We start from the raw sequence: 15,482 nt of genomic DNA on the forward strand, positions 1-15,482 counted from the left end.
ATCGGCGATTAAAAGGGGGGGGGGGGGGGGGGGTCCAAGCATTTTTGCGCCACTGTAGAGGCCCAAGATGATAGAACCCGTGCGCTCAGTCAAGTAGGCCTACCCGGCTTATTAAGTCACCCAGTTGTCGTGATGGCTAGCAAGGCCCCATATGGTAGCATCCCTACATTTTGGGGCCTTATTGGAACCATAAGTTGTATTCAAACATTCAGAGATCATGCTCGGCAGCAGCACTGAAAGCCGGGAACCGGATAGCCAGACCCTGGACCCAGCGCCCATAAAGAACGTCGGACAGTTGCTTGTAGTGCTCCATGCCAGGACCTGGCTCTTTGCCGGGAAGTCTAGAGCGTAGGGTGGCCATCTTCAGATCATGTGCCCGCTCTCGATCCTGTGCGCTAGGGACCTTGGTTGGCGATCCAACGCCGTCCACAGAAGTCACATTGCTGCCTTGGCGCCGCCTGTGGCTCTTGAGATGAGGATTGGCTTGGCTGAGTACCAACTTGGTCGGGCTGGGCTGTGGAGTTGGTTGAGCGACCGCCGCACCAGGAGGTGCACCCTGTGGCGTGCCGTCACGGGTGCTAGGCTTGGATGGTGGGGTGGCGGAAGGTAGGAAGGCGTTGCTCAACCTGGTGTCCTGTGATACGGCGGAGTTGAGGTTTCGGAGAAAGAGGTACAAGCCATCGGGATCGACCGCGTTGAGGTGGCCTAGTGCGTCCGCAAGGTTTGCAATAGCCTCTCGTTTCTGCAACGTCGAGGTCTGGGCGTGTAGCTCATCCAAGGTAGGTTCGATGGCCTTCGAATGAAGTCGTCGTCCGAGGACGCCCTCTTTGCCAGAGGGCTCCACCGGAGTGACGGGGACGATCGACCGGCGGTTTTCGTCGTTGAAACTGTCAAAACTCGTATCGAGAGGAGACACATCTGGCATGGATCCGTCCGAAGGCACACGCCGGAACAAACGCATAGTCGACCCGGAGTTCCCAAAAGACAAATCTGGTTGCAAAGGTCTTTTGTGGATAATGACCGACCCTGTCGGTGAGTGATTGTAGGATGGGTACTGGACGGCAGATGGTTGACGCTTGGCGGCTCGCCTGACAGTTCCGGGAGCCGGCGAGGAGGGTTGCAGGGGTCCATCTTTCACGTCGAGTCTGCGCATAGCCTCCTCGGCAGCAAAAATGGACGAAACCTTGCGAGATCTGACGGTGGCCTTCCTGGGTAGGACCGACTTGACTGTGTCAAAGACCCACTCATCCGAGGTGTCCTTGGGGGAGATTGACTGTAGCGTTTCCTGGTAGTAGACAGGATGTGACTTGCGGTTACTCTGGGCGTCGAAGCACTGACGGCGCTGGATGAGCTCCTGCAGCGCTTCTGTCTTGCCAGCATTTCTGACGAACTTGTGCTTTAGGAGGTCCTTGGCCGTGGGACGCCGATCCGAGTCCTTCAACAGACACTGGGCAACGAAGTCCTTGAACTCCTTGCTGTAGTTGCCTTCGAGTCGTGGTGGAGGCTTCTTGGGGATTTCGAACAAGGCCTTCATAGGATGAAGCTCACAGTTTGGTGGTTCGCCCATGGCAAGCTCAATCGCAGTAATTCCAAGTGACCAAATGTCGGCCTTGAAGTCGTACCCAGCCTGCTGGATGACTTCCGGAGCCATCCAAAAAGGAGTTCCGACGAAGGTGTTGCGCTGCGACTTGATGTTTGTGAGCTGTGCGGCGACACCGAAGTCTGCCAGCTTCACATGGCCCTTGTCCGAGAGGAGGACGTTGGCTGCCTTGATATCTCGGTGGATTTTCCCTTCAGCGTGGAGATACTCAAGACCCCTCAGGAGTTCCCGGCAAACAATGGCTATATGGCCTTCGCTGAATAACCCAGGCTTGAGCTACATAGGTGAGAAGTTGGGGTCGGATTAGTATGCTGTAAGTAGTTTAGCAAAACTACTATCTGAGGGCAAAAGCTCACCAGGTCAAGACAGGACCCTCCACCGAGGTATTCCATAACGATCCATAGTTTGTGGCCCCTGAGAAAGCTAGCTTTGTACTGTGTGACAAAAGGGCTTGCGCAAGTGCTAAGGACGGATATCTCCTGCTGGATTTCTTGAATATCATCTTCGCTCGATTCCAAGTCGATCTGTGAAGTGGGCAAAAGGTGTCAGAAACGGAACCCATCAAAAGACGAGGGGCTTTATTGATGGTGTTTGAGTGACCGATTAGGGAAAAAAAAAACACACATGTTTGATGGCAACAGTCTCGCCCGTGGCTCGTTCAATAGCTTTGTAGACAACACCAAAGCTCCCCTCTGTTGATATGAATGGTAAAAAAATGTTAGTATCTATTCAGCCCGTCACTTTCTCCGTCTTTGTTAAAAAACAATATGAGAACGTACGCCCGAGTTCCTCGAGGACTTGGTAGTGGCTCGCGAGACCTCCGTCGACGGCCATCTTTTTATTTTGTGTTCCTCTTACGAACCGGGACCGGCCCAGCAGCAACACTTGACCGAGATCTGGCCAAAGATTTGTCGAGCGCGCGCGATGGCGCAGAGGAAGGTAGCAGCCGCCCGGCTTAGCAGCAGGGGAGCTATAAAACGTCTGTGTCGAGACAAGGAGAAGGGTTCGATTTCGAGCGATGGAGAACTGGAGTCTCGAGTGGAATCGTGAGTTTAGAAATTTTTCAGATTTGCGAGGGTCGAGAGACAATAATTGTATATCAATGAGCTGTGCGCCCGGCTGATGGAGTCTGGATGGCAGGCGCACGAACGGTAATTAAGGTGCTTGTTTGGATTCGCGCGGAGCTTGCACGGGCCTGCCTGTGTCTGCCCAGCAACCCGCTAGATCCCTGACCTTGGCCTAGGAGCTGGGGTGCCTGTCTGCTTGGGTGGAAAGCAAAGCTACCCCTTGTCACGGGCTTTGAGATGAATTGAGTTTTGGTGAAGCCGCTGAACAAACAGAATAAACATTGTCGTTTGGAGGAGACTGTCTGCAAATTTCATTATCGGAGCGATTTTGGGACACAAGGAAAAAAAAAAAAAAGTACGATGGAGAAATCGCAAGGGCGCCAACCAATATTTTATTCTTGTTCTTGCAGCTCTCAGCCATCCCCGAGTTGTCTAGCACAACATGCAGATGCATTCCAACGCCAGTGCAGCTTGCAGGTACTGTGAACCCTGTTGGTTCCATTTGTTCGGGTGGCACACCTGACAGATCGAGCTTCTTTCTTTGTTGGTTGCGTCACATCTTAAAGCCATCGCGTGTAGGTAAACAAGACATTTTTACTTTGATTTAATTCTAGTGCATGCATTATCGAGATGAATGTTTGAGTACGCTACCTGTACCGGACCTCAAAGAATTTGAATTTGACATTTCAAATGAGCATCATGATCTATCCGGCCGGAATAGTCTAATCTGGTCTGGTCATCGGATCGTCTCGAGATGTACGTACCATCACAAAAGATCCCTGAATCTGGCTCGTTTGTCTTGTCTCTTGCGCTGAGATACTTTGTGGTAGTCCGTCGTTGGTCGCATCCAATTGCTCTTAGCGTGCGTCCAATGTAAACGGGCCCCTTGTCAGATGGGATGGATTCACCCTTGACCCCTCACCATACCCCGGTCAAATGGTCAAAGCTCCCGTTGCCATCATGGCAACGGCTAAGTAAACACAGAAAATGGCTTGGTTCGTCCACCGCTTTTGGGCTCTTACTTGGGCCACAATCCCGGTCCGGGTGCAAGTGGGCAGGCTCCTCGTCTCTTTCGCCAAAGCCTCCACTGGTAAACCGCTACCACCACGTCGAGCGAGCCCTGCCCGGTTGTTTAGATCATCCATCCATACATTCGTTCGTTCCTCATGCGTACCGTACGTCGGACTGATTGATTCATTCGTTCCGCGAGCGTTGTGGTTGCTTTTGTTATCTTTTGGTTTTGCAGCATTTCTTCTGGCGGTCCGCCTTTTCTCTAAGCTACCTGCTCACCAGTCAAACCTGGTAAAAAAAAAACAAAAAAACGAACGAGCCAGCAACATTGGCTGCTTTCAATTTGAACTACCAACTTACAGACCTGCGCAATCTCTGCCGCCCGATATCCCTGGCTGACTAACGTCGCCAGCCAGAATTGTTTGCGAATCCAACGCGCACAATCCAGCGCCTTTCTGGTCTTCCTTTCGGCGATTTTACCAATCCCAGAAAACTTGATGAAATGGCCCCAGCACCACCGCCTCTACCGACGCGGTTTCCGTGTTGGTGCAGAGCCGTATACTCGTGGGGAGGAGAGGTAAGTCTGCAGGTGGAATAACCAGGAGATTTCACGTCGAGGGTCAAGTCACTCACGCGTACCACAAACAACCATAGTCCAAGCGAGATCTGGGGTTCATCGAGGGCGATTTGATCGAATGTCTGAACGCTGGCGACGGCTCTTGGTGGACGGGCAGGCTACGTAGGGATCGACGCATGGTCGGCGTCTTTCCCTCCAACTTTGTCGAGCTTCTTCCAGATAACTTCCGGCCCATGAGCAGGTCTACGAGTCCGCTTCCCCAGAATAACACACCAAGCCCCAAGGATACGCCCCAAAAGTCCAGGACTTTTCGAAAACCGTTCGAGGCCTACGCAAAAGCGCCGCATTATACGACAGCAAAGCAGCCCGAAACATACAAGGAGAGCCCTACCCACTCACGCGAAGCTTCTGCCACAAGCGTTGCGGCAAGAGTCCCCAGTCCTGCGCCTCCTAGAGTCCATCATCAAAATTCTCATCGAGCCGTCAGTCCAGCACCGGCCCAAAGATATGATGATGTGAGGAGAGCGGTGAGCCCTGCCCCGTCGCACAGATACGATGACATGAGGAGAGCTGCGAGCCCTGCGCCCACACAAAGATATAACGACATGAGGAGAGCAGCAAGTCCAGCCCCATCGCACAGATATGAGGATATGAGGAGAGCTGCAAGTCCTGCACCATTACAGAGATACGAGGAAATGAGGAGGGCCGTGAGCCCCGGCGGCTTCGACGCTTTCGGGTCTAGAGCACCATCTCCGGCTCCATCAGAAATTGCTTATAAGCCATATCGGCCATCAGTGGGCAGCTTCGATTCCGCACAACAGCTCAACCTTCAGGATGGTCCTGAGTCTCCGCCCCCACCAGCACCTCCCCCTCACCGACATGTGCCACGGCATAACTCAAATATGTCTTACGATAGTCAGAATGGTGCAGGCCTAGAAAGGCATGGCTCGAACCTAAGCTACGATAACCGACAGGTGGGTCGCAGCAGGCACGGCTCCAACGTACAGTACGACCATCAACAGCCTGAGGTCGACGGGAGCAGAAATGGCTCGAACGTTCCATATGGTCTGCGTACAACTGGCTACCATACTCCCAGAGTGCCGTCCCCATGTCCTCCATCACCCGGCCTAGGACGCGGCGGGATGACACCATCCCCTCTGCGGGAAGCTATGGATGGCGTCATGGAACAATTGGGTGCTCTCGGTCTACCCCCTCAAAATCCATCGCCAGAACCCACTCCCTTCGATCCTTGGTCTCCCGAGTCCTTCGATATGCTTCATCAACAGTCGAGAAGACGCAACCACAAAAAGGAACAGTCCAGGCCACAAACTTCTATGGGAATCGCTAGAGCCGACTCCGGGTATGAGACCTATAGCGCAGGCTCATCACAGGGAGGCAGTCAAGAGAATACGCTTCATGGCGTGGGCCATGACCCGGATGAACTTGGACTTCCACAACTAAGCAACTATGTCGAAAGGATGGAGACACGGCTGAGAAACATGCACAATCAGAGCTCGAGCCGAGTTGACGACGAAATGGCACCACCACCTCCACCCAAGTCCCAGTCTTATGACCGACCAAAGTCATCTATGGGAGGCAGCATCCACGGCGCCTCAAGCCAATCTGGAAGCCAGCCCAAGCTCCGACATAGGAAGTCGGCGTATGACGTCGGAAGACAAGTACTGGGACGCACATTCACCACCAAAACGAATTCCACCAGCACATCCTCAGGAAATCAGAGCACAACGACACAAAGTACAAGCCACAGCTTGATGAGCGGTGTATCTGCAGGAGGCATCAGTGCTACCAGTGCCGGAAGCTTAGCACGAAAGAACCAGCACCGAAGAGCTCAAAGTGCTATGAGCATGCGCGAGCCGGAGTTGGACCGGCCAGAAACTCCGTTCACCGGCGTAACTTACCACAGCAGCCATGCATCCGATGCCCAAGTGACGCGGCCCAAGTCGCAAGTCGCATACCACAACGACGATCCAATGGCTAACATAGGCGGCCTGGGAGGGTTGACTACACCCAAGACAAAAAAGTCCAACTTTTTCAAGAAAATATTGGAATCTGCCAAGACTGGGGTGGCAAGCACTCGAGGCAGCATCGCAACCGCGGGTGCAGGGTCTTTGAATTCACCACGAGGACGTTCAACACCCACCGCATTTGTTGGAATTGCAGGCGGGCTGGCCGGTCCCGGCGCTGGGAGGGACACGGCAAGGGAGATGGGCCTTGGAGCGGGTGTCGACTGGGTGCAGATCCGTCGTGATGTGAACCGATCAAACACCCTGAGTCGAAACGAAAGGAGTGAGCGACGCGAACGCTGCCAGATGATGGACTACCCAGCTTTGGATCCCGTGGACGAGCTCTACGGCAGCATAGATGGTGACGAGGGCGCGGACGGCATGCCCGTGGCGGAACCAATGAACTACGCAGCCATCAACTTGAGCCAGGTGGACAAGAACTCGCGCTTCATCAGCGGCCTACCCCCGACGACAACCTCGATAACTTTGGCTACAACGTACGTCTGTAGGCCATACCGTAGCGACGTGCAGCGGCTGCGGGCCATCTTCACCTGGGTTGCCGAGAAGATCTGCTGGGAGGAGGATTACGAAGGCCAGATTGATACGAGGCGATCGATAGCAAGCAAACGTGGCTGCGCTGAGGAGTACGCCGTGCTAGTATACGAGATGTGTGCAGCGGTCGGGATACACTGCGAGGTTGTGCGTGGCTACCTCAAATCTCCTGGCGAGGTACCCGAGATGGGACTGATGCCACGGTCAAATCATTGGTGGAACGCAGTCCTTGTGGACAATGAGTGGCGAATGATAGATGCTTGCCTGGCCAGTCCTTCAAACCCGCAACGAGGCCTGTACTCCAGCGCAGGCAGTGGCGTTGCAGACCCCTGGTGGTTTTTGACACGGCCCACAGAGATCTGCTGGACGCACATTCCGGAACACCACGGACAGCAGCACATATGTCCGCCTGTGGCTCACGAGATCCTCCTCAATCTGCCATGCGCCTCCCCTCCATACTTCCGAAACGGCTTGCATCTAGTGGACTACAACACATCGTTGACAAGGATCGAGGACCTCGAGATGGTACATGTCAAGTTCACTGTGCCCGAGGACGTGGAGGTGGCCGCCGAGGTCGAGGTGCGGGCCTTCTCCAGGGACGCTGATGGCGACTATTTCGAGTCCGGCGACGTGGTGAAGAAGCGAGCTCTGGCCCAGGCGGACTGGGTCGGTGGGGCAAAAAGATATACAGTCAAGGCTCTGTTACCCGGCGACGAGGGCACCGGAATTCTCAAGGTGTACGCAGGAAAGAGGGGTCTGATGCACAGTATCAAAGACATACCGCATCCAGTGGCGTTTGCGGTGCCAATAATGCATACCGGGGAGAACCCACCCTACGAGTTTGTTACGCGGCACCCGACACCGCATGCGCAGAGGCACGACATTTATGTTGTGCAGCCCCAGTGCCAGCGCCTGGCGCTGAACAACACGTTTGTGTTTGCCATACGACAACACCCCAGCTCGCTGGGGACGGGTTCCGCGATGACACCATCCTCAAATCCAGGAGGCGCATCGCCAATACCGTTTGCAAGGCCGGGCTCGGCAATGAGCATGACCAGCTCTAGCGCAGCAGGATCCATGCCTAGTTCGGCATCGACCAACGGATCCGGGGTGGTGAGCGGGAAGAAGCCAGCCAAGTTGGCGATCCAGACGCCCGGCGGCAAAATCCTAAGGCTCATGAGAAAGGAAGAGCGACGAAACGGGGCAGTGGGCGTCGGCGGCAGGACTGTCGGGTCTGACGAGGACGTGAGTGACGGCGGTACATGGGAAACGATTATAAAGTGCAGTGAAAAGGGTGTCTGGCGTGGGCTTGTCCTGGCAGACAGGACGGCGAGATGGTGCGTGTTTGCCGAATGGGTTTGTGACGGCTGAAGGACGATGGTTGGAGCAACGTCTGGGGCAGCTCTGTCACAGGCACATGAAAGCAGCCGGCATCAGTGTGTATGAATACCTTTTTCGACCGGATAATAGGGCTTGGGATCAGTGTTATGACTACTAGGATGGGGGCCAGACATATCTTTTTGGGAAGGGCCGGCGTTAATAGGGGCGAAAATCCTTTGGTGTTTAGTGTGTTTTTTTATGTCAGCTTTTCTTTCTTTCTTGCTTTTGGCCGAGTATTGAGTGTGGAAAGGGGGTGATTTTTGACGCATTTGTTGAAAGCAATTTTTCTGCTTTCTATCTCTTTTCTTATACAGTAGTACTGCAGGGGAATTTGCATTGGGACTGGGCGTTTTTATTTGATTTTGAGCACACGCAGTTTGTCAAATTGAATCTCAATGTTGAAACCGTACTTGTCGATTTGATCAGAAAGAATAGTATTTCTGTAACAGAGAAATTTTACTCGTTGCAAATCAAAGCAACTATGGTCTTGATTCCCAGATATGGGAAGGTTTGAATTGCATTTGCCTAGGTATCTAGGTACTTACTTACATAGATACCTAAGGTAGGTAATGAAGTCTTGTTCGATTTCGGCACTTGAGCAAGTGGACCCCAATTCATGATGTGGGGACAAGCATGTGCCCCTGCACAAGTACAGTTTCACATCAAAGAAGAAACAGTCGGAACAGACTGGTCTTGTGTTAAACGATCATCATTAATTACATCAATTGTTGCTGGATTTTCCATCGTAACTACTCAATTCTCCACCTGGGCGCTGGTTTGCCATTTCATATTTACCTTGTTTGTTCCTTTTTTTCTTTCTTTTTTTCTCCTTATTTCTTAATCCCAAGGAAGGACGATAAAAACCCGCCGCCATTATGACGTCCAATCAACAAGCTTCGTCTTCCCCGGCGGCGTCCCAAAAGAGACACGCTTTCTCATGGTTTACCGACGCTAACTACTTGTCAACGTGAGTTTGCGTCTGAACAAACATCTGATTCATAGCGCGTTCCTTTTCTTTCTTTCTTTATTTTGGACGAACACGTTTTTTTTTTTTCCTCTCTTTTTCTTTTATTGACAAGGGCAGCATCTCTCCAGCGGCCCCAGTTTTGTGACCAAGTTCATCCGGACCCAGCTCAAAACGCTGCCGGAGCCCAAGTCTGACTTCACCGGCAAGACCGTCATCGTGACGGGCGGCAACAGCGGGCTGGGCCGGGAGGCGGCACGGTACTTTGCCCGGCTGGGCGCGGCCAAGGTGATCCTGGCGTGCCGAGACACTGCCAAGGGCGAGGTGGCACGAGCCGACATTGAGGTGTCGACGCGCAGCAGCCGGCCACCCAGCGCGGCGGGCGTGCGCCTGGCCGTCGAGGTGTGGCAGGTCGACATGTCGAGCGGGTCGAGCGTGCGCGACTTTTGCGCCCGCGTCGAGCGCGAGCTGCCTAGGCTCGACTCGCTGGTCCTCAACGCCGGCGTCGCCATCGGCGCCTTTGTCGAGTGCGAAGGTGGCTGGGAGAGCAGCATCGCCATCAACGTCATCGGCACCTTTCTCATGGCCGTCCTGTGCCTCCCGATCATGAGGCGGACCGTCGCCCAGCACAACGTCGCGCCGACGATTGCGGTGGTGGCGTCGGACGCGCACGTCTTTGCCAGCTTCGCCGAGAGGAAGCGCCAGGGTCCCATCTTTGACGCCTTCAAGAGCGCCACAGACATGAACGAGGACCGCTACAACGTGACCAAGCTGCTCGACGTGCTGGTCGCCAGGGAGCTGGCCGCCAGGCTGGGTCCGGACAGCCCCGTCATCGTCAATTCGTTGAACCCGGGCCTGTGCCAGTCCGAGCTGTTCCGCCACTGCCCCTTCCCGCTCAGCGCCCTGCTCCGCCTCGGTCTGATGATCCTGGGCCGCAAGACCGAGGTCGGCGCCAGGACGCTGATGGCTGCGGCGTCCGCCGGGCGCGAGACCCACGGCAAGTACATGGACTCGTGCGAGCTCGCCGACGAGAGTGCGTTTGCCCGGAGCGACGAGGGCCGCGCCGCGGGAGTGAGGGTGTTTGACGAGTTGATGGACATCATGGAAGGTTTCGCGCCCGGGGCGAGGGAAAACTTGAAGGCGTCGACTACGACGTCGGTAGCGACGGCACCGGCGAGTACAGCGCAGGCTTCCTCTTGATCTGCTTTTGCGGTGCTCGTTGAGTATCTGCATACAAGTTTTGTAGTGTGACTTTTAGCAGTATCTATGTGGCTTGAGCTGACTATAGTCCTTCATCTAAGGTCGATGAATTGGTAACTCATGGTACGTTTGCACTATTAGGTGGCATACTGTGACTGTCTCCGCCAGAACAATTTAATACTCAAATTATTGGCTTACACACTCAGTTGCATATTTCAGGAAGGAAAAAATAAAATAAAAAAGACAAGAGCAAAAGCTCAAACAGAATATCATGCACTTGGAACTGTATCGTTCAATCAATTGGAGGGCTCTGAACTGGGCCGAGCATGACGTGAGTAGGATTGGAATACGGCAAACACTCGTGATATATATTCATATATTCATATATTGTTGGTACCCCATTGGCCTAGATTCAAGTGACAAAAGCGGCTAGCCTAGACGAGTCCTACCTTGATTACATGCAACACCACTCTATCCCCTTTTGTTCCCCTCCCTCCCCAAGACTTCACACCATCTTCAGTCAGGCAATACTACCAATCTTTGACCCATTTCGGACAGCCTAATCCTTCACGCTCCTCCCAGTGCGTGCATCAAAAGGCAGCGGCTTCCAGAGCGCCCGGCGCCCAAAGTGATACAGGGAGTCCATCCAGGTCGGCCAGTAGTGGCCACCCCAGGGCTGGATGCGACTGACGTAGCGAATCCCGTTCGCGTTCATGGCGACCTCAATGGACCGGTCCATGTCAAAGGTGAAGTCGTAGAGGCCGTACGAGTTGAAGACTCCCTTGCGCCTAAACTCTGTCGCGCGGGGAGCCAGGTGCGACGCGTCCACCATGCCCTGCGCACCTGAGAAGATGCCAAAGTAGTCAAAGTAGTCGGTGGCGTTGATGTACATCTCGTACGTGAGGCGGCCGCCGAGGCTGAGGCCCGCAAAGGCACGCCGTGAGGGGGACTTTGAGACGCGGTAGCTGGCCTCAATGAAGGGGAAGAGATGGGCAAGGTAGTTCTCGCGCACAACGGGGGCCTCGGGGGCCCGCGCGGACAGGCCGTACGTGAAGTTGTACTCGGGCGCTATGTTGTAGAAACTTGGTGTGACTACCACGGTGGGCTCGATGAAGCCGCCCGCGATCAGGTTATCCATGATGTTCCCCATACGCGCCAGGTTCTGCCAGTCATCGCCGTTGCCGCCGGCGCCGTGCGAGAGGTACATGATGGGGTACTCTCGGTCAGACTTGGCATCGTATCCCGGTGGTGTGTAGACTGCACAATCGTGCACGCCGGGCGCGGGCCAGACGGAGCCCGGGGACGTGTAGTTGACCGTCGCCACGGTCCCGCGCTCACTGGAATCCGCCCGCGGGAGGGCGTAGTCAAAGTCCAGATCCGATCCACCGGCCGGGGTGCCCTGGAACTCGGCGTCAAAGGGGACCTGGAAGGATGAGGCGGTCTGATCGCCTGGGACGTTTACAAAAGGCGGGTTCTCAGGGTCGATCACCCACTTTCCGCTTGCGAAAGAGCAGTTCGTCGGTACTTCGCAGTCAACCAAGAACGCGTAGTTGTACGTACCAGACGGCATCGGGACCGTCAGACGCCAGCTGCCCTGGCCATCACTCTCCATGACATATGGCCAGTCAGCATCCCCAAGACCACCAGCGGTTTGCGGTAGGATAAAGTCGCCACGCTGGTATTCTCTAGGGCTCCACCCGCCGGAATACTGCCAGCCAGTATGCCATTGGTCTGTGAAGGGGAAGATGCCGCCGGCGACGATGACACGCGACGCCGTCTCGTTGACCAAGGTGAAATCAACTTCGTAGCCGGTAGGTGCAGTGCCTGTCTTGCGGACCGCCACGCCACCTAAAGTCTTTTGAGCAAAAAGGCCCAGGGCCAACGCCAGGAAAGAAATAAAAGGCATTGCACTGCGAGGACGAAGGAGGCTAGAAGGAAGGATCTGAAGCTGGGAGCGCAGTCCTGGCTGGACCACAGTCAATCTTCCTCGCCTTTGACGACCTGCGAGAGATCCTTTTATATCTCCCTAGCCAAGGTCCGCATGTCTATGAACATGCGGAGTGATGTAAGTGACAGCGACAATAACATTGTATCATGCCAGCCACCAGCTCCTCGTGTAACTGCCGAACAGCTCGGAGCCGGGTTAACTGAGGGTAACATCCTTGGCGTAAAAATTCGATGCCAGCAAGGCGTTTGGTGGAGTCTCGAACTGATTCATCCAGGAGCAGATGATGGATAGTCACCTTTTCCCCGCGCAGTTACAGCCGTTTTCGACTCAAAAGGGGAAGGAGAGCGGAATTTGATAGCGTCATGGTCATTGCTTGGCAAAGGACCAGCGTTTTCGGCGGTTTTCCGGAGTATTGGAGCCGGCAAGATTCGAATCTGGGGTTGACAGAATGCGGGGGAAGTCAAAGAATGGCAATAAGATCGCCCAGTTACATGTGAGTGTGGGGTTTGCTACGGGTGACATGATGAGCCCGGTGCTTGGTCCCTACCCCCCTTTGTTGTTTTTTGTCGATGTTTTCCTAGATCAAGTACACATGATGATTATCTGGCAGAAGACAAAAAGTATTGGTATCAAGGTAGCCCGTCTTTTCGGGCATGAGATTCGCCCTTAACCAAAGTATGAAGCCTCCTTCTATGTAATATATGAAGACACAAAATCCGAATCAAGTCAAAACATGCATGAATGACTGGTCGAGTAACTTTGCTCATCCTGTAGCCGCCAGGTACGCTCTTGTGGAAGAGCGGATTGAGTAACGCTTGTCTGCAATCTTGTGAGTACCTATGCTTGATGTTCTTGGCACCATACGATCCGATTGGTCCTGCCAAGGAAATCGGCATGTTCCAAGAACGAAGTATACCCGAGTAATAATGAATGTCCAGCTCCGAGTCTTAAAGCAGAGGGCTCTGCAGAAGCTCAATCATAGACTCCAGCCCCGAGTTGTGTGCCTCCCTGAGTGCGCTTTCGGCAACTTCCCAAGATTTCAAGTCAAGGTCGTGGCACATTTGTAGCAGGAACAGAATCATGTCTTCGTTCTCCCTGATTACAGAAAGCATGAAAGCTTCGCTGAGCTCCCAGATCCAGAATTGAGCAAGCAGGTCTGGTTTGAGCTGGCACGTCTTTTTATCGTATGCTTCCACGATCAACTCAAGGCAGCGCACAGAGCCGCCCTGGACAGCAGCGTTGAAGACAGACTGTGGTTCTTCCGAGGAGATCAAAGCTCCGGAGATGAAGAACCTGCTTGGCTGCACAGGATCGGCACCAGAGTAGAGGAGAAATTCTACAACATCGCTCCTCCCAGCGCGGGCAGCATGCCGCAAAGGTGATCGGAAATACTTTTGGAATACTTGGGCGTCCTTTTCGCCTTTGATCAGACCATTGGGACTGCGACGACATGAGGCCATCATGTAGACACACATGTCGAGATCGCCACGTCCCGCTGCCTTGGCCATGATGTTGTTACCTCTCGAAAGTGGGTGGCAACATCCGACGCTACCGTGCACGATTGGCTGGTATTCATAACAGCGTCGGAAGCACTCGAGACACGTAGTTAGGCTCATTGCGTCGAGAAGGATACGATGCATCCGGTTGAAGTGATCCCTTTCTTCTAGCGGCGAGGCCGGCCGCGGTAGCTGAGACAGAGCCCACTCGATGATCTCGGGCTGGTTACCCCAGGCAGCTCCCAGAATTACCAGCTCTATGTCCCTGGCATGTTTTTCAGGGCCATCTTTGCCCGATAGGAGAAACAAAACTATACGCAGGTTGCCTGCGGAGGCAGCGTTGGATATGGCAGTGGCAGTGGCATCGTCCAAGTCACAGTCACAGTCTAGGCTTCCTACCAGATCTCGCACAACGTCCAGTTCGTCAAGATGGGCCGCGCCGGCGATCAGGCTAGAGTGAAAATCGGGCCTAGGGCTCGCCAAGTCACGCGCCCGGTTCCAGTCATTTGCGTTTTGATAGTTGCTGAGGAGCCCGCGCTGACGGATGGTGGTCGGCAGGCAGCAGAGCTGGGTGAAGCAATCTCTAACTTGGCTCTCGGGTTCCACCATTTCTTTCCCTTGCCGAGCCTGCGCGAACTGCGATTGAGGATGGTACGCGATGGCCTCGGCGACCCGATGGAGGGTTTGCAGCTTCCATAGGCCTGACCTATTGCGCGAGAGACCGAGGTAAATCATGTAGCGAGACCACAACTCTAATCTCGGAGCCTCGTCGATATGAGTGCCGAAAAGACAGGAATCGGATTCGTCAAGGCCCAGCCGCCCAGAAGCAAACAAAGCATCGGTTATGGCCGATGCGAAGAAACGCGAGACGAGCCTAACGTGCAGTGTACGGGAGATACTGCGAGACCTAGCCACGGCGACCAAAATCTCGTGGACAAGTTCCGGAGGGAGGTCCAACAGTTTAAACATGTCTAGGGGTTGTTCTTTGAGTCGTAGTGGGGATATGCACTGAGACTAGAATAAAACCAAACGGTGATGAACGGATGATGGGAAGAGAAGATGGTTTTCTATTGGTTTCATTATTTGATAGATTTCCCCTCAAATGTCATTTTGTAGATGAAGCAATCTGCGGGGGTTGGCTTACTGGAATTATTGGCAGTTAGTTACCCGCAAATAGACTGGGCAGGCTATAATCCTCCGAGAGGCACCATAGGTGCCTACCAGGTACGGTTAAATCCTTTCGGTTTCGATTTGGGTTTAAAAAAAAATTGGTCATATCAGAGACCTGTTGCTTCTCAAACATCCCGTCGGTTTATAAATCTCAACTCGAACCTCGAAGTGGACTTTTTTGGCACCGCATAGTGTATAGTAGTACATTGAGGCAATGGCTGATGTGGTCGGTACCAATGCAGCCTAAATTAAATGATGCATCTCTTCGTAGAAGCACCACGTGACATGCGGTAGGTAAGGTAGGTACGTAGGTGGTGAAATGCCACTGTATTTATTGTATCACCCACTGTCAATTGTTCTTTGACTCCACTGCCAGCAACTGCCCATCACAACCTAAGGTACCTACAACAATCGCCATTTTCAACCAAGGACGACGCCACTAGCACAATATATTTGTCTTTGCAAGTTTGATATCGCATTCATAAGGTACAAA

The 15,482-nt window shown here is 53.7% G+C and overlaps 5 protein-coding genes across 5 annotated transcripts; 2 read left to right on the forward strand and 3 right to left on the reverse strand.

Moving 5' to 3' along the window:
• Positions 1-22: 22 nt before the first annotated feature.
• On the reverse strand, positions 23-2,890 carry PgNI_06957 (uncharacterized protein). Its single transcript, XM_031126975.1, has 4 exons — positions 2,380-2,890; positions 2,225-2,292; positions 1,957-2,124; positions 23-1,876 (listed from the first exon to the last, which is right to left on the reverse strand). Exons 1-4 carry the CDS (start codon positions 2,432-2,434, stop codon positions 209-211), a joined length of 1,959 nt encoding a protein of 652 aa, XP_030981020.1. The 5' UTR covers positions 2,435-2,890; the 3' UTR covers positions 23-208.
• Positions 2,891-3,760: 870 nt separating this feature from the next.
• Positions 3,761-8,202, forward strand: PgNI_06958 (uncharacterized protein; the record flags this gene model as incomplete). The annotated part of the gene is made up of 2 exons (XM_031126976.1): positions 3,761-4,255; positions 4,333-8,202. The coding sequence occupies exons 1-2, from the start codon at positions 4,181-4,183 to the stop codon at positions 8,200-8,202; spliced, it is 3,945 nt and encodes a 1,314-aa protein (XP_030981025.1). The 5' UTR covers positions 3,761-4,180.
• Positions 8,203-8,944: 742 nt separating this feature from the next.
• Positions 8,945-10,775, forward strand: PgNI_06959 (uncharacterized protein). The gene is made up of 2 exons (XM_031126977.1): positions 8,945-9,178; positions 9,307-10,775. Exons 1-2 carry the CDS (start codon positions 9,087-9,089, stop codon positions 10,373-10,375), a joined length of 1,161 nt encoding a protein of 386 aa, XP_030981024.1. The 5' UTR covers positions 8,945-9,086; the 3' UTR covers positions 10,376-10,775.
• A 159-nt stretch (positions 10,776-10,934) lies between these two features.
• On the reverse strand, positions 10,935-12,281 carry PgNI_06960 (uncharacterized protein; the record flags this gene model as incomplete). Its single annotated transcript, XM_031126978.1, has 1 exon — positions 10,935-12,281. One exon carries the CDS (start codon positions 12,279-12,281, stop codon positions 10,935-10,937), a length of 1,347 nt encoding a protein of 448 aa, XP_030981561.1.
• A 989-nt stretch (positions 12,282-13,270) lies between these two features.
• PgNI_06961 (uncharacterized protein) lies at positions 13,271-14,788 on the reverse strand (the record flags this gene model as incomplete). The annotated part of the gene is made up of 1 exon (XM_031126979.1): positions 13,271-14,788. The coding sequence occupies one exon, from the start codon at positions 14,786-14,788 to the stop codon at positions 13,271-13,273; it is 1,518 nt and encodes a 505-aa protein (XP_030981562.1).
• Positions 14,789-15,482: the final 694 nt, after the last annotated feature.

Source organism: Pyricularia grisea, assembly GCF_004355905.1.
Source record: "Pyricularia grisea strain NI907 chromosome Unknown Pyricularia_grisea_NI907_Scaffold_4, whole genome shotgun sequence".
Classification (NCBI taxonomy): domain Eukaryota; kingdom Fungi; phylum Ascomycota; class Sordariomycetes; order Magnaporthales; family Pyriculariaceae; genus Pyricularia; species Pyricularia grisea.